Below are 23,940 nucleotides of genomic sequence, written 5' to 3' on the forward strand. Positions count from 1 at the left end.
ATTGTATCGAATTCATTCCCAAAATAACCACCATATCAGTTCTTCCGCAGACAGGTGTTGTAGAGAAATTTGCCCTCGTTTCTCTACCCTCCAGTTGGCCCCTTTTGTGTACCCGGCTACAGGCGTAATACTAATATAATACCTAGTATACTATTTTATGTGTGCCAGTGTTCCCCCTTATGCAACATCCTTGATTGAGGGCCTTGAGAGGATATATCGATTAAAGTAATAAAAAAGTTGGAGGCTTATCAAGGTTAAGCCCATCTTGACCGCATACACGCCCGGCGCAAAGACGCTGGCGCGTTTGCGGGCACAGAGACTGACGCGACGGCGGGCGCGCGCCGCCTCATCCTTGGCGTGACGTCACATATCACATGATGCAGCGATGGTGGCGCCGCCACCGCGTCTCGCGCGACGGCGCGAACCGAAGCGTGGAGGCCTCCGCCGGGCGACGTCCGACGGCGCGATATGAGGCCCCATCTGCAGCCGGTGTGACGTCATCACGTGACGTCACATCATGTGATCTCACTTCAAGGTCAATGGTGGCCACCGCCGGGCGTCGCGCGAAGGCCCGAAACCTACGTTAATATGCTTCGCATAAAACAATATGACGCAGAGAAAATCTCAGCTTTATACACAGTGGGGGCGGGGGAGGGGGAGGTGGGTTACCTTACTAGCAAGAATCGGCACCGCTGCAAGGTTCAAGAATACTGAGCACAAGTCCACTGCACTCATTTGCAAGGCGCTTCTTTTCGCTTAATTTGGCTTGATTTAAATTGGCAGTACAAAGGATGAGCGCCCGGAGCAAGACGCCAAAGCCCAAACTCGACTTGTTCGGTTCAAAACATGGCGCCTGGATTTTTAGCACTTTTCGTCAGCTGATAAACCAAGGTTTCTAACGACAAAATGCTCTCACACTGCGTATGTCTGGACCCGGACCCGGTCTCAACACATGGTCCCAGGGACCCGGGTGCTCGGAACTTTCAAAAAGAGCAAAATGAAATCAGGCCAAGGAGTGATTCCTGTTGTCACAGAGATGGCACGTGTTTCGCCTCACGCACACTATCATTAATAAGGCACTGGAGTGCCACAAAACAGGCGCCCGCGTGCTGTGCAATGTCTGTGCACGTTAATGATCCCCAGGTGGTCGAAATTACCGGAGACCTCCACTACGACACCTCTTTCTCTCTTTCTTCTTTCACTCCTACCTTCCTCCCTTCCCTTACTGCGCGGTTCAGGTGTCCACCGAAATAAGTGAGACAGTTACTGCGTCATTTTCTTTCCTGAAGAACCAGTTTTAAATTTTTTTCATTACTGCCATAGAGCGTCAGCATCGCTCTCGTATTGGAACGCGCTCAACCCTCACCACGCGCGGTTTTTTTTTGTTGTTGTTTTTCTTTGGGGGGGGGGGCATTAAGAAGTTTCGTTTCCCTGCATGAATCACCCATGCCGTTCGTTTTCGTTCGGAGCCTTCTGCCAAGTACAACGTTTGATTGTTGTTTTCAATGGCCAGGGCTGCGTGCACGTGCGCATTAAGCGTGTCACTTCCTCAGCCCCTCTCCTCGGCATGAGCAGTTCGTGAGGTTTATGACAAGCTGACAAAATAACGAAACTTGCCCCTGTGCGCCTGCAATGGCCGGCATACGTCGACGCATAGCACGAGAGCAAGTGAATATAGGATCGTCACTGAGTTATCCAGGCGCCTCTGGTGGTATCGAAGTCGCTAGAACTGGTTACAACTCGTTTCAAGGGTCGCAATGCGGGGGACGTCGTGTGACGACCTTTTGCCGCACACATCCGACCAGTCTCTCACCTCGTCACCGCTGTGTCGCTGCTCATGTCCGCCGATCCGTTGCCGCTGCCTCGACGGCCGAGTGAATACACACGACCGGCGTCGTCATGACGACAGCAGTTGCGTCCGCGTCGCGGCAGAGGTCGCCAGTTGTCTGGCTAGCTGCCATGCACCGTCACGGATGAGGTGCGTTGCGTGGATTCACGCTTGAAGTTGGAGCGGTTGAGTTGCGCTGTAGTTGCGCCTGTCCGCAGTCACGCACGTACGCGCGAGCTAAGTTGTGCCGATTGACTCATTTCAGAGGTAGCGGGAAACAGCGCTTTTAACACGGTGGACAGAAGGATGTTACAAATGCTACAAACGAGAAACGATCAAATAAGAAAAATTGCCGACGATTACGTTACTTCCTAATGCGAAATTTGAGCGCAGCTCATCAGCTGTACCAGCTTTTCAATAGATTGAGGCAGAGAATTCGAGCAAGACATGTATGCATCACTTTCTTTCTCCTTTCAGTGCCAGCCTATTTTGTTTACCTTGTTCTCATTTCCCTGTGCCACGCTGACTAATCCTCTTATCTGAGTTTTACAGGTCCACCCAGCGCCTCGATCCCCCCCCCCCCCCCCCCCCACCGTCGCAGCCCCTTCAAAGCCTTTGTTCAATCATTACACACCCCCCGGATATAAGTTTTTCCACTATAGCAGCTTAACGAATCAAGATTGACGTCCCTCCCCTTCCTGACACGCATCCCCTCTCACACCACTTTCCTTCCCCACCCCCGGGGCCTTCCTCCTCGGAGCGAAGGCCCTATTTAATCCCTGCCGATGATGAACGCTTTGCCCAGACGAAGACAAGTCCCCTTGTCGAAACGTTGGCTCTAGCAACCTGAGGTTTTCCCCTCCCTTGTTCATTTTGTGATTACAGACAACTTGTTATTTTTCACACATTTTCTTTCTTCAAGGACCACTCCACTAACAGTTCTTGATTGTCATGAAGGAAGCTTTGTGGACGGAGAAATAGATGGATACATGCTCGACTTGCTGCACCAATGCCTGGTTTTCGAAGACGAGGTCTGTGCAAGTATTACGCGAGGTTGTCACAGCTGTGGGAGCCGTTACGAGCGAGAGGAACGGGATGTTCTCCCGCATAAGTGGTAAGAAATTCCTTGTTGTCTTTATATCAAACCGCTGCATTATTTGTGCATAGTGTATACTGCCGCCCTACCCCTATCCTTTCTTAAATCGTTCCCCCTTTCTTTCGTTCTCCCTGTCCTCTCCCAGTCCTTTTATTCCCGCTAGCCGCAGCTCGGGTGCTTCAGGCTTCGATGGCAGGTGCCGAGGCTAGCAACATTTGTTCCTTCCAGATTTATTTTTTGTTACCAATAAATAGCCACTAACAGCACCAACACTCGATGCAATGACCAGCCTATTTGGAGCCTTTGCAACGACCGGCTCCAATTTCCATACGTTGTCGGCGCGCTCGTGTAGGCGATCATTAATGCATATGTAAACACGGCCTCAAGAAAGTGGAATCTTGTAAACGACACTGCAACGGCACTGAACAACAATCTTTTTGTGCAGTTGTTACCGCGCTCGTTCTTTTTCTTTCTCATTCACCCATTTCGCGCAATTCCCGAAGTTTGTCTCAGGTGGAGAAACCGTATTTTAACTCTTACTCAAGTGAATTACGAGAAAAACCCCTAATGCAGTCTAGATCACTTATAACGGCCGCTGTTGTAATAACGAACGCTCGCTTATTACAAACGAAGGTGATATGCTACCCTCAAGATGCGTATTAAGGGAATGACACTTCGTCCCAGATACGACGAACAACCGTGGCAGCACCATCCGGTTAAAGTGAACAAGGAGGCGCCGCCAACTCGTCCTCGCAGTCACTTCCGGCAAGTGCAGAGAACGGCTACCAGCACCCCTCCCGTGCCCCAACCCGGACAGAAGCGCGGCGACCCGAAAAAAAAAACGCTACCAAAAGAGTGAACTGATGCAAAGTCGACAACGTTACACTGTCTCAACAGACAGATATTGCGCCAAAAAACACGGGGAACGCTTTAGCTTCGCCTTTAAGAACTTTTAGCACTTTGTACAAGGTAAAGGGACGGAAATGCTTTGGAGGATTTTTCTGACATGTTAAATCGATCTTTTGAACGTAACCAAGTGGTGTGTGCTCTGTTTCTGGATGTCAGCAAGGCTTTTGACAGCGTGTGTCACAGTGTGTTATTGTGTAAACTGTCCAGGTTAGGCTTCCGTGGAGTGTTTCTTTCGCTTTTGGTAAATTTTTTACTGCAGAGAACGCAATATGTCTCCATTGGCCGGGCAAAGAGCGCTTCTTTGTTAATTAAAGCTGGCGTTCCGCAAGGTTCTATAATTAGTCCCCTGTTATTTAACGTCTACGTGAATGACCTTTCAAACTTTGTTCCTGTAGGCCTGTACCCGTACGCTGACGATACTGTACTTGTAACCCAGTCACCGAACTACTCTGACTCAATTTCTTCTCTTCAAGCTGCAGCAATAATTTCTATGGACTGGTTCTCAAACAACTTAATTAAAGTTAACAGCTCTAAGACTCAGCTGATATGCTTTCACAGCCCGATGAAGAAGGTCCCAACAAACACAAAACCTCCTCAAAATCTCCCAAAAATGACCCATCGGGACATCTGGAATCTCCCCAGGAGGTGCTCATTTTTCCCGAACACATCTAAAAAACGTCCCCACAACTAGCAATGTCCAAAAAGTTGTGCGTCCCATGGAAAGCCCCAAAAGGTTAATGCTCGATTTCTCGGCTCTGGTTCAATAAAATTATTCCTCATTTTTCGTGCAGCCTGCAGGCATCCAAGCGCACATATGTGCCAAATTTCAGGTGCATACTTACGTTACAGGTGGTGTAATCCACCTTTCCACTCGTCTGAATGCGTGCTGGCTCGGCCGTTCTGCACTTATCCGTTTACGTGAAATGTCCTAGCATTTTGCACACAAAGGAAATATGAACTCAAAAAGTCACCCGATTTGGCTCATATAAGAGCAAATAGCAGCGCCATACAGAAGTAATTTCAGTCTAGGTGTGCTCTTAGCACGAATTGCATCCTGTCGTCCATGCATGCCGGCGACCGCACCATACACCACCACAATCAAAATGCATTCATGTTTCAGTCAAAGAAAAACAATACAGACCGAATTGAAAGTCCGTGCCGAAAAACTTACGTTCAACGGCGCAAATCTGAATGAATACAAACAGCAGACGCAAACGTATGCACCATTTAATACACAGTGTACATAACACTACGGCGCCATGCATATGATGGCCACTTTTTTCTCCAGCCCTGAGAAATCTGCAATATGAAGCAAGTAAAACAGAATACAGGCTGAAAGTTGATGCACCTTAAACGAGCATTCTAAGGGCTTCAAAAGCAGATATGCACATGCAAAAGCAAACGTATGTAAAGAGCAACTTCGGTGACAAAAGAAAAGACGAGATGGGCGTACGCTGCAGACACGCAGTTTCAGGTCACAGATTTTCTTCAAGTTGAAACCCCCCTCACGCTTAGAGACTCGGAGCAAGCTTCAGCGACGTGTTATCAAAACAGAAAAAAAATATTAGTTCTACTAGGCGAAAATAAAAAAAAATGTGAAAAGGGCCTGCAGTATGCTTAAATAAATTAATTAAATAAATAATTAAAATAAACCAACATACCTTGACGACGTTGCCTACGGAAACCCAGGGATGAAATACTTCACTTCACTTCACTTCACTTTAATACCTTAAAGACCCTCGTTAGAGGGTATTACATAAGGGGTGGGGCACACAGAAATGAAAAACAGAATGACTAACAAATAAGTTGAAAGTTATACAAATATAAGATTATCACTGAGCAAGTACACGCGTGATTTCTTCGATGAACAATGATTGGCATGTGATAGCAGCAAGTTCTCGGGGAAGGCCGTTCCAGTCGTTCGCGGTCCGGGGGAAGAATGATGAAGAAAATGTAGTGATGCGGGCGCGAGGTCGTGACACTTGCTGCTGATGGCCGGTGCGGAGGGAGATGCGTGGTGGTGGTGCGCAGATGTAGGGTTCCTGTCGTAGCTCAGAGTAAAAAAACTTGTGAAACAAACATAAACTAGCAATGCAGCGGCGATGAGCAAGGGTAGGTAGGCTGGACTGTGATTTGAGGGATGATATGCTGATATCAAAAGAATACGATGAATGAATGAATCTAGTTGCTCGGTTTTGAACTGCTTCAATTGAATTACAGAGATATGCTTGCTTTGGAGACCAGATGGGAGATGCGTATTCTAATTTTGATCTGACTAATGATTTGTATGCGAGGAGCTTGACATGCTGAGGTGCAGAACGTAGGTGACGCTTTAAGAATCCTAGTGTTCTGTTGGCGGATGATATGATGTTTGAAATATGCGTATTCCATGTAAGATCATGACAAATATGGACACCAAGGTATTTGTATGATTGGACAAGATCGAGAGGAACGTTAGATATGCTGTATTGGAACAGAAGAGGGTAACGGCGACGATGGAACGACATATATTTGCATTTACTTGTGTTAAGTGTCATTAGCCATTCACTGCACCAGTCTTGCACATGAGTTAAATTATTTTGAAGGGATTGTTGGTCGAAGGTGTTAGTGACTGTTCTGTAAATAACACAATCATCAGCAAACATCCGAATATGGCAATCTAATTTCTCAGGTAGGTCGTTAATATAAATTAGAAACAAGAGTGGCCCAAGGACGAATCCTTGGGGCACGCCTGAGGAGACTGGTAGGAGGTCAGACATTTGGTTATTGACAACGACTGATTGGAAGCGGTGAGTTAAGAATTCTTTTATCCATGCTAGTATGTCGGGATGCAAGTTTAGGCGAGAGAGTTTCAGAAATAAGTGGTTATGAGGTACCTTGTCAAATGCTTTAGCGAAGTCGAGAAAAATTGCGTCAGTTTGGAGGTTAGCATCAAGGTTGGCATGCAAGTCATGAACGAAAAGTGCTAGTTGACTTTCACATGAGTATCCTTTGCGAAATCCGTGCTGCGATGAGTGAAAAAAATTATTTGAATCCAGAAAGTGCATTGTTAAAGAATAAATGACGTGTTCCATGAGTTTACATGGTATGCTGGTGAGTGATATGGGTCGGTAATTAAGTGGTGAATCTTTGTTACCCGACTTGTGAACCGGAACGACCTTCCCCACTTTCCAGTCATGGGGTATAACACCTGTAGAAAGAGACTGTGAGAACAGCAGGCATAAAAATTTGGCAGAAGTATGGTTAACGTTTTTAGTACCTTGGTGTTGATTTCGTCAAAGCCGGCAGATGATGACAGTTTTAGTTTATCTATGAGACATGATATGCCGGCCTCAGAGAAAGTAACGGCTGGCATTAAACTTCTTTGGTCATTTGCTATCTTGAGGGGGGGGGGCGGTTCCTGTTCATGAGTGAATACAGATGCGAAAGCAGAATTAAATATGTTAGCACACTCGACATCGGAAAAAGCACGCCCGGAATCATCAGTTAAGGTAATAGTGCGTATAGATTGCGGATTTAAAAGCTGCCAGAATTTAGTCGGGTTATCTTTAAGTATGTTGGGTAAGTCAGTATGATAAAATGAGCGTTTAGCGTTTTTTACTGTGACCAGGTATGTCTTTTCGGCAGCGTAATATTTTTCCCATGCGTATTCATTTCCAGTCTGTTTAGCACTGCGGAACAAGCGTTTCTTTTTGTTTTCTAGTCTTCCTAGAGCCTTGGTAAACCATGGTTTCTGTTTGGTTGCACGGAAGCTGGATTTGGGAACATATTTGTTAGTAAGTTCGTTAATTTTATGAATAAACATCGACCAATTTTCGTGGATGGTTTGTTCCGGGAAAGAGTGCTGAAAAAATGGGAAATAAGCTTCCAACGCCCTGTTTATAGCCTCATAGTTACCTTTGTTATAAAGGGTGATTGTTTTTTTGGAAGTTTCTTTTATTGTTGGAGTGAAGGTAAATGACGCATGTATTACTTTGTGATCACTAATTTCCCGGAGATAAGTAATAGAGTTGAGGCATTCGGGGTGGCTAGATAGTATAAGGTCAAGAATGTTTGCGGTGTCACCGGCGATGCATGTAGGCTGGGTTACTAATTGGGTAAGATTAAAATTTAAGCACACATCCACAAACTCCTGCGATTCATGCTGTCTAAAAATAGGCTGATAAGGGTTATTCCAATCTATGTCAGGATAGTTAAAATCTCCAAAAAGGAGCACGTGTGCATTAGGGTGTTTTGTTGTAAGTTGGTTCAGAACGTTGTGCAGCTTTCGAGGGAATTCGGGGTTATTGTGGGGGGGCCTATAGCAAACACCAATTAGTATAGACACTGGCGTGGCGCGACAAAGCAGCCATAATATTTCGAGGTCAGATTGGATGTTAATGTGGGAACACTGTAGTTGACTGCTGGTAGCGATAAGGACGCCTCCTCCTCGGGGGCCTTTGCGATCGGCACGGAAAAGGTTAAAATTAGGTAAGTTGCACAGAACTTCAGTGTCGCCCACATTATCGGTCAGCCAAGTCTCTGTCAACACAAGCAGGTTAGATTCTGTTGAAGATACAAGGCTGGATACACTATCGCGCTTTGAAAGCAGACTGCGTATATTAGTATAGATAACCGAAAAAGAAATATTCTGTCGAGGGGAGGTATGGCGAGGATTAGATAAGTGACGACTGTGCGGTGAGCGCTGTGCTATTTCTTTCACCATTTCGGTGGCAGCATCAAAAGTGTAGCGTTTTTTGCCGAGAAATAGGGTCTTGTACCGCAAAGAAAACGGTCCGGTTTCTGCTCTTGCAAATGCGACAAGTTGTTTGCGGGCTTTTTGAACTCAGCGGGTAAAATCTTCTCCAATGCTATAGTTCGTGTCCTTCAGCAAAGGACCTTTGGAAAGTATAGTTTCTTTGGTTTTGAAGGAGACGAATTTTGCTATAATTTGCCGTTGGCGGTCCTCGTTATGGCGTCCCAAGCGATGGGCACGCTCTATCTGACTGGGCTCTAAGGTTAACTTTAACTTATCCTGACAGTGCTTAATTATTATCTCTTCAGATTCGATGAATGATTCGCGCGGATTGGAATCTGGAAGGCCATAGAATATCAGGTTGTTGCGGCGTGATCTGTTTTCTGTGTCGTCTATTCGGGCCTCAAGGTTAGTAACAAGAGCTGCCGTCCCGGCGGCAATGGAATTGACGGATTCTAGATCAGATTTTAGGGTAGCAATGTCCTGAAAGAGGCTTTCCAGGTCTGCTAGGCGTTTGCTCAGGTCGGAAATGGTTTGGTCGACAGAACGCATCTGACCTTTAAGGTCCTGTACATCCGCGATTATTTGGCCTTGACCGGCTGACAACTTCTTGAGTTCAGCAAGAACACTATCAAGTTTGTCCGGACCAGGGTTCATCTCAACATCTCCGGACAAAAGAAGAAGAGATTTTACAACAGAAAAGCATTCACCAGCAATAGAAATGCAACACTGCAGGCTCGGCAGCTGTACCAGGCAACGGTCACTACATTTTTTAGAAAAAAGGCAGTATGATGGACTAACCTGCGTAGCGAAAACCAGTGGATGAGGAGGCTGCGACATGGCACAGCTACCGAGCCCACAGAGCGCGGGCGGAAGGCGGTGCTCTTTATATGTTGACAGGGTCGATGTTGTCGCTGGCGGTTGCGCTTGCCATCCGATGTCGAGGGTCCAGGAAGGGAGTGCTCTTTTCACCGACGCATCTGCGCTGTTCAAACCGAATGGTCCGTTGTACCCGGCGCAGAACGGCTGCTCTGGGTCTGGTAGAACAAGCCACGAAGTGTCGAAGATGGCTGGGAAGATGTAGGCAAAGGCAGGCGCGAGCACCTGCGTAGCGAAAACCAGTGGATGAGGAGGCTGCGACATGGCACAGCTACCGAGCCCACCCAAGGCTGCAACAGCTGAAACCATAAATTAAACGCAGGCTTCTGTCCTGCGCCTTCTCACAGCACAGCGAGCGCTCAAACTACGCGTTACACCCTCGTAACGATCCTGGGAGTTTTATTTTCTTGTGACTAAGTGTGGGGATAAGACTGCTTGGAGCCAGGCGGGAAGGTGAACGTGCTCAGGTACGTGCGGTGGCGCGCTGCATCCATGGTGCGGCAGACCGCGCATGCGGCACAGTCCAGCGTGGGAGTCGAGATCAAGGCACGATTAATCCAGTGGGAGAGAGTCAATATAACCACGCGAACACTGCACAAACTATACCGCTGCGGCAGGATGGCTGCGCGGTGGCGAAGTTGGTAGAGCAGGCTAATCCATGGGCACTCGCAGAAAGAGAGTGGTGGGTCTCGGAAGGTCCTTCCCGCCTCAGACCGTAGTAGACGGCCACGCTGCCACCACCAACGTGCTGCAGTCGTCGGAGGCGCTGAGGAATGCAGGGTGCGTGCGAGGAGTCACCTATTGCCACGAACTCCGCTGCCACGAACGCCGCCTCGAACAGCGGCATCAGTAGGGCCGTGGAGCTGCACAAAGGACTTGTGATGCGCAGCCGCGGCATCAGTTCCAAAAGGAATGGTGTGGGCACGCCGAGGTGCGCGGGAAAACTTCCGTGAATCCGTAGCTACGAAGTCCACGACAGCCCAGTTGGCGCAGTGACGAGAGCAAGAACTGCCGCGCGCTGGGGCTTGTGCTCGAACGTCTGGGGCAGCGCGAATAAGCGTGCACAAAATGGCGTCCGTCCAGCGAGGAAGCCGGGCGAGCGACGGGAGGCCATTACCGTACTTCTGCTAGACAGCGGCGCAGCGAGGAGTGCCGATAGTCGGAGACGCCTGGAGGGACCACCACACAATTTTGAAGTTGGGCGCAAGCTGGGAAAACGCTAGAAGACGGGAAAGATGTTGACCGCCGCTGCCGGCGGCGCGATGAAAATGCAGACCGCCGCCGCCTGCGCCGACGGCCCACGTGCGAGAAACGCATGCACCGAGAGAGATGCGGGGTTAATCGCTTCCTTCGGCTGTTCGAATGAAACTGCCGTTTCATCTCTCAAAACGACGAGTGCAAGATCAAAACCTTCTCCACGCAGCTTGTAGCGCGAAGGAGAGAGAAAAGAAAGCGCGAGCAGTCGATTTTTATTTCTTGTTGAAAATCATTGGTCCCAAAACGTTATGCCCAGTTACATTTCTGGGACGAAAATGCATTAACTCGCTTTTGTTGCTGCTTAACACTCCAGAAAAAACGTTTCTAGACCTTTAGTGGGAGCACTGCCTTTTTGCTTGTGTTTCTATGTCGTGCCTCTATGGTCTGGAAACGTTTGATAAACGTTGTACTGGGACTGGGACATTCCATCCTTTTTTGGAGTTTCTGAGGAGGTTTTGTGTTTGTTGGGGTAGATTTAAACCATCACCTTTTCTTGCACGGATCTGATTGTTCCCAATGTCAATGTGTACCCTTGATCTATACAAATACAGTGAAATACCAAGGATTATACTTTGACAGTGCTCTTTCATGGAATGATCACTTGTCCCACGTTTGTAAAAAGCTCCGAACCGTCTCCTGTGTGCTTTACAACATCAGGTACTACATGCCGCTTTCAATACGCAAAGTTATCGTAAATGCACTTGGTTATAGCATACTGCGCTATGGCATAACGATTTATGGTCACTGTGCAGTTCGCTGGAAGTGCAGGATTAATTCTCTCCTACGATCTTTATTAAAAAATATCGGCTATGATTTAGGCCTTCCCTCCAATTCTGATCTCTTTAAGGTATTTTCTCTACCTGATTTTGATCGCCTTTTAATGGAAACGATCGTCCTGAAACATTTTTGGCTTAGTAACTATAAGATTCCGTATGTTCCCACACGGTCTCTTCGACCGAAGGAACCTTTTTGTTTTCCCCGACGGTCTACAAGATATGGAAGGCGTGTAAGAGATTATTACGTTCCCTTTAACTTTAACAGGTTACCTCCAAGTGTTCGCCGGGCAAAAACTAAATACAAAATAAAAAAGATGCTGCGATACATTAATTAGAGGGTTTACGACATCATGCATGTGCTTTACCACCTGTCAAATAAATCCTCTGATTTCACTGGTTACTGCTGTATTTATTGCATTGATCTGACGTATTGTCATGCCACTTTGGTTTTTCTTCCTTGAAATTTAATCTGATGAGGATTTTTTTTCCTTCATGTAACATGAGTCTTGTGTCTATTTTGTTCTCACCATCATACTAATTTGATGTCCGTTATTTTGAATGCTTTTTTTTTGCCTGTGACATGTATGTCTGCGCGGTTCCGCTGCCTGTCGGGCTCTGCCACTCAAGCCCTCTGAGGCTTTGGCAGGCCGAATTTCTGTACATTTTTTTAAATATTTGGCGCAATAAAGTATTATTATTATTATTATTATTATTATTATTATTATTATTATTATTATTATTATTATTATTATTATTATTATGCGGGAGAATATTAATGCTCGCATCATTGTTGAAAAATTTCCTGATTTACTTTCCCTTATCTCTATTCACTCTCCCCATATTATTGGCATAACGGAGACCTGGCTGCATAGTGGAATTTACGACTCCGAATTCACTCCACCAGGATTTGTTGCCGTGCGCTTAGACAGAAGTTGCAGTACTGGTGGAGGTGTGGCATTACTGATCAGATCGGATTTGCGATTCTCAGTGTTACCTTCTCCCCCTGACACAGAATCCTTGTGGTGTAAAGTTTATTTAAACAATTATAGTATTATAATCAGTGTTATTTATCGTCCACCTGGCTCTTCCGTTCGTATCCGTCATGCTGTCGCAAATTTCATAAGCAAGATCGATATTGCTTCATCAAGATTTATCTGCATGGGAGACTTCAACACTCCTGGCATCCACTGGCCTTCGTTGTCTGCATTTGGTCGTGACATTGCAATTTGTAGAGAACTAATAAACATCTCCTTATTGTTTGGACTACCTCAGGTTGTATCTAGTGCTACTAGGCTGAATTCCATTCTCGACTTAGTTTTTCTAAGCGCTTCTTTGGCCCAAAATTCCTTCTCTTGCGAAGTAATTGATGGACTGTCAGACCACAAAGGCGTGTTAGTTTCATTCTCTTGTCCAGTCTCCAAATCACCCTATTTGTTTACTACTTTTCCTGACTTCACTCGTGCTGACGACAATTCCATCATTGATGTTTTAGGTGATCATTTCGATAAGTTCTTTGCTTTCTCAGCAAGCCAAGACGTAAAAATTCTTGTTAATTACTTTGAATGTCTTGTCAACGATAGTGTCCAACGCTTTGTTCCTTTTAAAACTAAGAAAAAAAAATACTAATGTTCCTTGGATGACTCGAGACATCTTGCATTTATCTCGTCGCGTTCGTAGGCTAAGGCGTTCTAGAAGAAGCAACGATCCCATAACCTTGCACAGATTTCACAAGGCGAAAGAAGAATTTAATCTTAAGTTGCATACGGCCAAAGATTTCTTTTTTCGTGTCCACCTGCGCGATCTGTTAAGAGCTAACCCCCGAAAATTTTGGTCATCCATCTTACCTCGCGATATTTCATCATCTTCGTTCAGATGAGATAATGACGTCATCAGTGAGCCGGCAGTAATATCAGATGCTTTCAACAAATATTTTCACTCAGTGTTCGTTCCCGATAACAACGTAATTCCACCGCTCACCAATATAATTTCTTCTTTAGCAATCAGTGATGTTGCGGTAAACCCTGATGGCATCCTAAATTTTGTACTAAACCTCGATGTTAAGAAATGTACCGGTCCAGATGGAATATACAATGCGTTCCTGGTTCGTTACTCCATGTGGTCATCGAAATACCTGTCCATCATATTCAATAAGTCCTTATCATCTGCTGCCGTTCCTTCTTCATGGAAATTAGCCAAAGTGCTCCCTCTTTATAAATCCGGTGATAGGCGGTGCTTGTCTAACTATAGACCGATTTCTTTGACATCACAATCATGCAAAATGTTGGAACACGCCATTCATAAACACATCATGCTTTTTCTTGAATCCAGTAATTTGCTATCTAACTTTAAGCATGGGTTTAGGCGCGGTTTTAGTACGGTAACACAATTAACAGAATTCACTCATGATATATTACTTAGCCTCGATATCGGCAACCAAGTTGATGCCATTTCTATAGATTTCTCGAAAGCGTTCGATACTGTTCTACATTCCAAACTTCTTGCTAAACTAAACGCTGTACTAAACAATCCTCACTTGGTTGATTGGATTTCTAGCTTTCTCTCATCCCGTTCCCAGTTCGTATCTTATAATTCTTCTCATTCCGCTGCTGTTGATGTGACGTCAGGAGTGCCTCAAGGTTCCGTCCTTGGACCGCTACTCTTTTTAATATATATAAATGACTTGCCACATAACATTTCTTCTAACATTCGTCTTTACGCTGATGACTGCGTTTTATACGAAGTAATTAATGGCCCTAATGATCATCGTCACCTGCAAGAGTCATTTGCTATGTTTTGTAGTTGGTGCAGTACTTGGCAAATGAGAATTAATTTCGACAAAACCGTCCTCATGTCTTTTTGTAACAAATCTTCCGTTTCCCATTTTAGTTACTCGTTCAATGGCCGTGTGGTAGATAGGGTCTCTCAGTACAAATATCTTGGTATCATATTCACGCATAACATGTCTTGGTCTAAACACATTGATTACGTATGTAATAAAGCACTAAAAAAACTAGGTTATCTACGACGCACGCTACCCAATTCACCAAAAGACACAAAGCTACTGTTGTATAAATATCTAATCCGCCCTGTTCTTGATTACGCAGCTGTAGTGTGGAACCCGTACAAGCAGTTTGAAATTAACATGTTAGAAGCAGTCCAGAAAAAAACTGTGCGTTTTATATGTCATCGTTATGATCGCGATTTCTCACCCTCTTCTACACTGCTCTCATTGAATTTAACTACGCTCTCCGCCCGTCGCCACACTGAATCACTAAAATTCTTACATTGTATCGTCAATTTCTCGGTAAGGCTGTCAGTTAACCACTACATTAACTTTGCACCATTATCATCTACAAGAAGTCATCACGAGCTAAATTTAATACCGTATTTTGCACGTACTAATTTGTTCAAATTCAGTTTTTTTCCCCGTTCAATAGAAGCCTGGAATTCTCTACCTGGATCCATTCGTTCATCTCCAGTTCAAAGTTTTATTACTGCCATGGAAGACACATAATACCTGAATATTCCTACCGTGCCATTAACAGTTCCTTTTTTGTTTCTTACTTTTTGTGTGTTTTGAACTTTATTGTGCTCACTTTGTACATTTTGTTGTATTTTTTTACCTTTAGTATTTTGCTTTTTGTTTTTCGCACTCCTGCCATAGCGCATATAATTGCGCTGCAGTAAGTATAAATAAATAAATAAATAAACGCTTGACCGTTGTCGGATCCCATTCGTATCGCCTGCTCAGTTACCTAATTCCGAAATTATCATATTCATAATTAGTCATGTACGCGTCAGTACGTGCCGCTAAGACACTACACGAAGTCAGATACCACAATGCATTCGCTAGGTCCACATCACAGGGCCGTCGCCCGCGGGATTCTTCACGGCTGCCGTAGTCCACCGGGGAATGAATGTCGATGGGCTATCTTTTCGGGCCCCAAATTCAACACGAGCGGAGGAAGTCGCAATAGCTCTCGCTGCCGCCGATCCAAAATCGAGAACGGTTATCACAGACTCTCGCCGGGCCTGTGTACATTATCTTGCAGGCGAAATAAAACCTCTTTCCTCCCAAATTCTAAGAAGCTCTCCCGCCGATCCAACTCGCACAAAAGTGATCTGGGCTCCTGGCCACCAGGGTCTACGAGGCAATGAGGCCGCTGATGCGGCCGCCCGAGCGCTCACACATCGGGCTCCTCATCCTAGCTCTCCTGGCTCAGAAGCTCATAAACCGCTTCTGCGGTTCCGCGAAATCCTAATTCATTATTGCGACAGCCACCGTCTCTACCCGGCACCTGCCAAGGGGCTGAGTAAGGCGGAGGAGCGAACTCTGCGGCGCCTGCAGACAGGAACTCTTCTCTGTCCTGCCATAGCAAAACACTTCGATCCGAACACAGATGGTCGCTGCCCGCACTGTGGAGAGATCTGCGATATCTTTCACATGGTGTGGGCATGTACTCAAATTCCCCACCTCCCCCCCATTCCCCCACCCCCACCCGAGAGGCATGGGAGACTGCCCTCCTCAACTGCTCCACACTGGAGTCTCAAAGGGCTCTAGTAAAGCGGGCGCGAGACGGGGCCTCGTCGTGCGGTGTCCCGGACTAAGGATACCGACCATGCAGCAGGGTTTTATTGCGAAAGCAATACTGCTAGCACTTTTCTGCCGTCGGTGGAGGTCGTTCCTTCGCTACGGCGCAGCTGCAGTGCACGACCACGTGACAGCGTGACGTCACGACCAGAGGAGAGCAGGGGCCCCAACTCGTTTCTTCGGCCGTAGTCATTCCTTCGCTCGGCGCGGCGACTACCACGTGACGGCCTCCTCGGCCCGCCGCGTGAGGGCGCTCGCTAGGGAGGATACACGGGATGCCGCAGGCGCGCTCCGCTTAGTCATGTCTGAGGAGTTGTTTATGTGCTGCGCGCAAACGCCGGCGCCGTGCCGAGGAGACAGATGAAGAAAGGCAAGAGCGGTTGGCTACGCAACGCGCCTATGCCGCAGAATGGCGAGCCCGGCGGCGTTCTACAAGTTCAGTGAGCGAGAGTAGTTTCATGGACTCTCTGAATGCCGAAGAATCGTCTATGAGTAGTGCAGAGCGATATAATTACCACAGAAGAAAGCACCGTGTAGAAGAGCCACCGGACCGGAGAGAAGAACGGCTTGCTAACAGAAGAAAGACGTATGCAGAGAAGAAGCAGAACGTTGTGGTGAACCGAGGCGGCGACATTATGGCTCAGCGACTGGAAGAACAAGAGATGAGAGTCGGCAAGTTTTAGTCTGCTACGCGTAAGTTTGAGAAACGCTTCACGAACAATCCGTGAAGGATTGGATTGGACGACATTCGGGCGACTATGTAATTACCAGTGTTCAGACAGAGAGTCACTACTTTACGGACCACCAAAGCGTGTTCATTGGAATAAACCAACAGTAGAAACCATGTTGTGTTCAAAGTAAATCCTTTAGTTGCACAAAAGGCGAAGCCATGCCAAACCACCAGCAGAGCCAAGCGCAGCCAGGGAGCTATTGCTTTCGCAATCACTCAGGCTTAACCAGAGCTAAGCCACAGCTAATTTTTTTACCCTCAAACTCTCTTTGAATATTGCCACGTATCATTGTAGTGTTTGTTCGTTCACGCTCAAGGCTGCAGGAAAGGGTTGTTGTAACTTTTGTTCGTGACGCGAGAAGCGACCAGACTAATCTCGATTGTTCACAGCCGGGATGAATAGCTGCTTCTACGTGTTTCTAGATTACTCTAGATGATGTCGACCTGTTCTCTCGAAGTTTCCTTGCCGGCTTTAAATTGAACGATGCCGCGAGCAGCGGGAATTCGTAGTTCGACGATTGACGAGCACGCTTGTTGCTTACGCCGCCACCGAGTGATTCAGTTCTTTTGCGGGCGCAAGTCAGCCCAAATAAAGAGCTTCGTTTGCAAGCCTTTCCGGTGTCTTCCTGACCGCTGGACTGCCGTCACTACAACGTGACAATATTAAATATTTTACCACCACCACCACCTTTATTCAGTGTGAACCAAAAATTGGCAGTGGCTTAGCTCTGATATGCCAGGATATATATAGCCTGAGGTGAGGGCGAGGTGTCCACATCTCGGTGGACACCTGAACCAGATGGATGGATGGAAAAAACTTTATTGTCAATAAATTGGTGTTCTTGACCCTTACGGGTCACTGGGCGCCGTGGTCGATCCTTGGTCCAGGATGCCGCACTTGACTGCTGCCATCGTGGCTCGGCGCACAAGGAATCGTTGCGCTTCCTCGTCCTCGCTGGCCAGCAAGTGCTCCCACTGCATCACACTCGGGTTTATTCTTGGCTCTAAGTCTGCCTTAGGGCAGGTCCATGTGATATGTTCTAGTGTAGGTTTACCCTGACACCACGGACATTCGTCTGCATATTGTGTAGGGAAAATCTTGTGTAGTTTGTGAAGGTGTGGGTAGGTACCGGTTTGTAGTCTGCGCCAGTCTACCGCCTCCTCTTTGGTGAGCCTTTTGTGTGGGGCTGGGTAGCGTTTCCGCTGACCCCTGTAATGATCGAGTATATCTGAGTACGTGGGGGTAACTGGGTCAAAGGTGCCTGTGGTGCTAAGTGCTGAGTCTGCTCGGTTGACGTATCCTCGAGCTAACTCGTCTGCTGCCACGTTGCCCCTCATCCCCTCATGTCCCGGAACCCACACTATACTATAAAGGCGCATAACGTTCCTCTTGGAACAGTGTACACCTCAACCATGCTTTAAGCTAAGTGGCGGTAGTGACAGGTGGTGGTGAAAATATTTTAATGAAATAGTTTAGGAGGTTGTAGCGATGGTTGGAGCTCTCAGTCCGGAACCCCATTGGCGTAGGCTGCTGTCCGGGCTCTTTCGATGAGTTGCTTTTGACTCTTTTCATCCGAGCTGGTCAGAGCTGCCTCCCACCGCTCCTGCGTTGGCTGGTTATTAACAATGATCGCCTGATTTCGTTGGCAGGCCCATACCATATGGTACAGGTACGCCTTCTCCCCTCAGAATTTGCATTGTGAGTCAAATGACTCCGGGTCTATGGCATGTAGTCTTCGTGGGTTGTTGTAAGTGTTGGTCTGTAGCTTTCGGAGGTGTTGTTCCTCCCCTTTATCTAGTGTCTTATCCGGCGGAGGGTAGACCCGACGGGACAGGTGTGCGCCGCATGCGTTGGCATTGACAACGTTGTGCCAGAAACGCGGCGCTGAAGCCATATAGGCCGTCGGCGTTCGTTGTGTTCATTGGCGTTGGCCTTGACAACATTTTTCATTTTAAGGAAAGCAAGTGCGCATAATGGCTCACTGGGTCAGTGGACGCCTGAATCGTGCTTATAGGTACGTGGGGTGATGAGAGAGATGTGGGCTGCAGGCATTGACAAGGTTGTACCAGAAACGCGGCGCTGAAGCCATAGTCCATCGGCGTTCATTGTGTTCATGGGCGTTGGCGTTGCAAACGTTTTACACTCCGATCATTTTAAGGAAAGGAAGGCGAGCGCGCGAGGCGACTCACGCCAGCTGTGCGTTGTGACGTCACTTTCGCGTGGCTCCTCCGCGTGGCTCCTCCAGTTTCGCGTGGCTCCTGGAGGAGCCACGCGAAACTGCTCAATCTCGACCAGTGTAGCTCACGCTACAAAAGCCTTCTTGGCCTATGCATATATCCGTCTCTCAATCCGAAGGAGCTGGGTGCGCTTCCCACCCGAACTCAAGTTAACCCAATTTTCTTTTGCTTCTTTCCATCGACATTTTTCGCGCACGGCCAACGGTGGCGACGACGACGTCAGCTTTTCCTCGGCACGGGACCCGTGACGGTGTCGTTAAAAGCCATGCGTTGAAATTCTGCGCCTGAGCTGGCGGCAAGCAGAGCAAACTTCGCACTACCGAGTTTCGCACGAGCATCGACGGCAGTGACCGGCGGCTGCCCTTTCTCAACGGCAGTCTCGCTAGTGGGCACAACACGAAAGCCTCAATTAAAGGGCAACTGCAGCACTTTGTTGAGAATTTCGCGATAATCAGGGATTCAAATCTATATAGGCTTTAGCTGAAGCATGCCAAGTGTTTTTGCACTAGCATTTGAAATAGTGACGTAATCAACGATTGAATTTTCCGCTTCTCCTCAATGCACCGGAGGAGCGCAGAGAAATTCAGCGAGACGTCACGGAAGGTATGATTTCAAATTACCGCTGTCGTCAGCCACACCCTGCCCTGACTCGTTAGACGCTGCCAAACAACTCTCGGCAGGGTTTGCCTTCGGTGGCGTTGGTTTTTAAGGCGGAAGCCTTTAATGCCTCATCGTTGTAAGCAGTTGTTGTCGACAGAAATGTAACGCTTTTCAATTGGTCGAAACGGTCGTGACGTCACAGTGCGCGAATTTCAAACGTGGCCAATTGTACTTGGCTACTATCCATGCAACCAGTTAAAGAGATCGTATAGTGATGCTCCAAGTGGGACTGAGTTTAGTAATTGCTTACTTAACCAATTAGCCTAATTGACCAGATAAATAAATAAAACCGAGTAGGAAATTCGCCGAGCTCGGGAATCGAACCCCGGTCTCCGGAGTGCGAGACGAGCACGCTACCACTCCGCCATGCCACCTCGAAGACTTGGAATGAACAAAGGCGCGTCTAGTGAATACGGTGTCTTCTTTCACTCCGATCTTCCTCCCTTCCCGTTACGGCGAGGTTCAGGTGACCACCGAGATATGACACACAGATACATTTCCTTTCCTCAAAAAACAATTTACCGACGAGCAAGGCATAGAACCTTTCCTCAAAAAGCGTTGCATTGAAAGAGCAACGCATTGCGCCGAACGGGTGGTGGCGTTCCGTGGACTGCCTGGCAGCGCTACAACAGGCTGTCGCGTTCCACTTCTAAAGGCGAAGCTTAAGCGTCATTAATTGGCAGTTAATTAATGCGCCAACAGAATGTGAAGTGAACAATTGCGTAGCAGAATGCAGCATTCAGGTTTTCGCCTTTCACCACTTTAGCTGCTAAAGTCCCTCGTAATTATTTTTTTTTCTTCAAAGCAGGTGTTTGTGCGTTGTAAATGCACCGATGCCTTCGATGACGTCACCATGCCCCCCCCCCCCCCTCCACCTACACGTGGCGTTGTTCGCTGCGGAGAAGCTTGAAGGGTGTCCGGATTTTAATCGGCGATTACTTCACTATTTCAAGGGCTAGCCCAAAAAGACTTCGTATGCTTTACCTGCAAGTTTCACACAAAAGTCTATGCGTTTTCCCTGTAATGACGCGCGCCTTTTTTATTCAGCGATGCACCACAGGCCCGAAGTTAAGGGAACAAAAGTTCTGTTAAGTTTGACTGTGAAGTGCCGAAAAAGATAAGGACTGCCCTGTTTGCGCGTGACAACTGTGTGCGCACCAAGCGCCGTCTTCCCTGACTGCAATGACCACGGCCTTCTGCCACCGAATGTGATGTGCAAGATCCAGTTGCCGAACATCATGCCCTCAAAGGCGCTCCGAATGCAAGTGATCTGCTGAAGTTGGCGAGAATGCCTACTTACCACAAGTAATCGCAAACGCTTCAACCGTGACTAGTTAGTTATACGTTGCGTGTTTAAAGCAGCTCGTTGGCAGCAAGTGCATCGACAAGAAGCACATGACCACACTGGATAAGCGCCGTGATAGTATCTGATTTGAATACGCAGACACGAATAACGAACTTATGAAACAAATAAACGACACTTTTGTCTGACGTTCTATTTTTGGCTGTAATATGACAGTCCACTTACTACGAACTTCGGATACAACGAACTCAATCTGCGCGACCGTCACGTTCGTTGTAAGTGGGCTGGACTTAATTCATTCTATGCGTATGCGTTCTATCCAATCTTTAGCACTATAAAAGTTTAAGACTATGACTTCATAGCGTTATTGAATGGACAAAACATGTTGGTATATCGTGTAATGCAAACCGAGGAGCACTAAACCTATTTACGTGCTCCTCTCCCCCGAGTAGGCTTTTTAGCTTATAAATAACACTACCTTCGCAAAAATTGTCATTAATAAAATTGAACAAGTTCAGAAAACCATGCGCTGTCTTTATCTTTGCTCGCAAAGGTCTTTCGCTGAATTGCTGGACAGGATCGGTTTAAACTAAGCAACTTCAGAAATCGTTTTCTTCGGCTTGATTACTTTATGATCGGTTAAAACGTTACTTTAAGGTTAACCTTTATGGTTTAATATTATTCTCATCCAGGACTTCATAACCTTGTTTATCTTTTTCGCCTCTAATAACAAAGACCCGTATAACTTCAGACATGGACGTTGCGCGAAGCACACGCACAAAAGACAGGTTACGGGACGAGAGCTAACTTACAAGTGATTTTATTGAAAAAACACAGCACATATTTAAAGGAAGAAAAAAGAATGCACTTTGAGCATGCGCAGCGAAATTATACATCATGTGGCAATCAGTACCATACCAAGGCCTGAACTTACATCGTGAACTTACAGTGACTGCAGTCACTGTCGGGCGCGGCTTAATGAGATTAAAGTTCTGGGCAAGAGTCGAGATTCAATCGCACGTGAAGTGATGGAAGCGTATTTCATAAAGAAAAGAGGAGATGCATGTATCAGTGATTCTTCGGTTGTACTGTACAATAGTGAGGCAGCCTTTCTCGATAAGACGATGTAAGTTCAGGCCTTGGTATGCTACTGATTGCCACATGATGTATAATTTCGCTGCGCATGCTCAAAGTGCATTCTTTTTTCTTCTTTTAAATATGTGCTGTGTTTTTTTTTAAATAAAATCAGTTGTAAGTTTGCGCTTGTGCCGTAACCTGTCTTGTGTGTGTGTGTGTGTGTGTTTCGCGCAACTGCCATATCTGAAGTATTGAACCAACTAGCCCGACAACACGTTCTACCCGTATAACTGAATCTGGTTTTCCCAGTGGTATAACGTATGGTTGGGAGATTTGGACCATAAACAAGGCTGAGCAACGGAACACTGATGCTTTTGAACGGTGGTGCTTAGGAAGACCCTTGAGAGTTCCCTGGATTGCAAGAAGGTCAAACCAGTCAGTAATAGCCGTAAGCAACCCTGACAGCTCATGGGGAGGTCAAATCCTGAAGTTCAATTACTGTGGCCACCCAATGCCAAGAAAGGAGTCGCTGGAAATGACCCCGATACTGGGAAAGATTGAGGACACAAGGAGAAGGGGACGACAGAAGGTGAGATTGTTAGATGGCGTCACCAATGCAATGAAGATGAAATCGTGTGGACTCCGGAAGACAGTAAAGGACTGAAAGGCCCGGCGTGCCTTGGTACGTAGGGTTACGAAGTGTCGAACGCGACTTAACGACACAACTGCTATAACGGTTTAGGAAATATTTCTTTTTCCAGTAACCGCAACTGAGCGGAGTCACGAAGTTCTACACCAGTATGTGGCATCTTTCACCTGAAAGACGGCAGTGTGCTGACCAGGACGGGGTTCGTAAGACTAGACGTTTTGGCTCCCATGGGACAGCCTTGTTTATAACGGTGGATTCATTTGCACAGCGAAAAAACGTAGTCTTTGTCACAAGTTTAGAGCTCGAGGGCTTTGCTTCTGGGTAATATTTTTTTTTTTTTGCTCGCAATGCATCGCCAGCGTTCCAAGTCACTTGACGGGGAGATAAGTAAATCCCTTGTGGTCTAAACTCCTCACAAAGGCTCATCTGTCAGAGGCAAGGCGATTCGACGCATCCTTCAGTAACACCCATATTTGCAAGAATTGGCAGAAGGTGTTCTTGTATGCTGACCTTACTTCGGGAACCTTGCAATGGGGGCAGTCTACTGCGGTTCCAGCGCATATTTCGGCTAGCGGTTTGCTTATCTTATACCAATTCTTACCGTACGTGGGGTTGCACTTCGGACATAACTCCGCGGCTCAGGAAGGCAGAATGCAGGCGTGGCCTACGCGGTGAATAGGTTTTCAGCCAATTTATTTTGTGTATCGTTGTCACTGCAACCATATATCGAACAAACGATGACTGGCTCCAGTCACTGCCCCTGCGCTTTCCTGATCATTTCGTCAAGCTTCATAAACTCGTTGAAGACTCCAACCAGCTGCTGCAAGAGCTCTGCCGTGCTGGGATCCAAGTCTCCCGAAGGTGCTGCTTCCCCCGGTGGCACTGTTGACATGGCGGCGTGTCGCACCGCCAACAGCAAGAGCAGCAGGACAAGGAAGCTTCTGTCGACCGAGGACATGCTGAGAACCTGCATGTTTCACGGAGAAGGTTGAAAACACTTTTTGTACGTGAAGAACATTGGCGAATGCCTCCCCTTTCGCCGCCCTCATGTCTACCACTGACGACATCTGTGATTACCTTTTCTGTTTCCATTTTACGTACCTTCTTTCTCAGTGTGGGGTAGGCAACCTGAACAGTCCATCGGATAGCCGTCCCCTTGTCTTCTCTCCCGCCCCTCCTAGAGCGAGCTTCTGCCCCGTCGTTCAATGCAAT

The 23,940-nt window shown here is 47.0% G+C and overlaps 1 protein-coding gene across 1 annotated transcript in view; it reads right to left on the minus strand.

The window, feature by feature from the left end:
* BBS1 (Bardet-Biedl syndrome 1) overlaps positions 1 to 1,852 on the minus strand; it is a 71,616-nt gene extending 69,764 nt beyond the window's left edge. Inside the window, exon 1 of the mRNA XM_089557962.1 lies at positions 1,814 to 1,852. Coding sequence (XP_089414088.1) covers positions 1,814 to 1,839 — 26 coding nt within the window. The 5' untranslated portion in view covers positions 1,840 to 1,852. The remainder of the gene's footprint in view (positions 1 to 1,813) is intronic.
* Between the last annotated feature and the right edge of the window lie 22,088 nt (positions 1,853 to 23,940).

The sequence above is a fragment of the Amblyomma mixtum genome, chromosome 8 (assembly GCF_055824585.1).
Source record: "Amblyomma mixtum isolate Tamu chromosome 8, ASM5582458v1, whole genome shotgun sequence".
Classification (NCBI taxonomy): Eukaryota; Metazoa; Arthropoda; class Arachnida; order Ixodida; family Ixodidae; genus Amblyomma; species Amblyomma mixtum.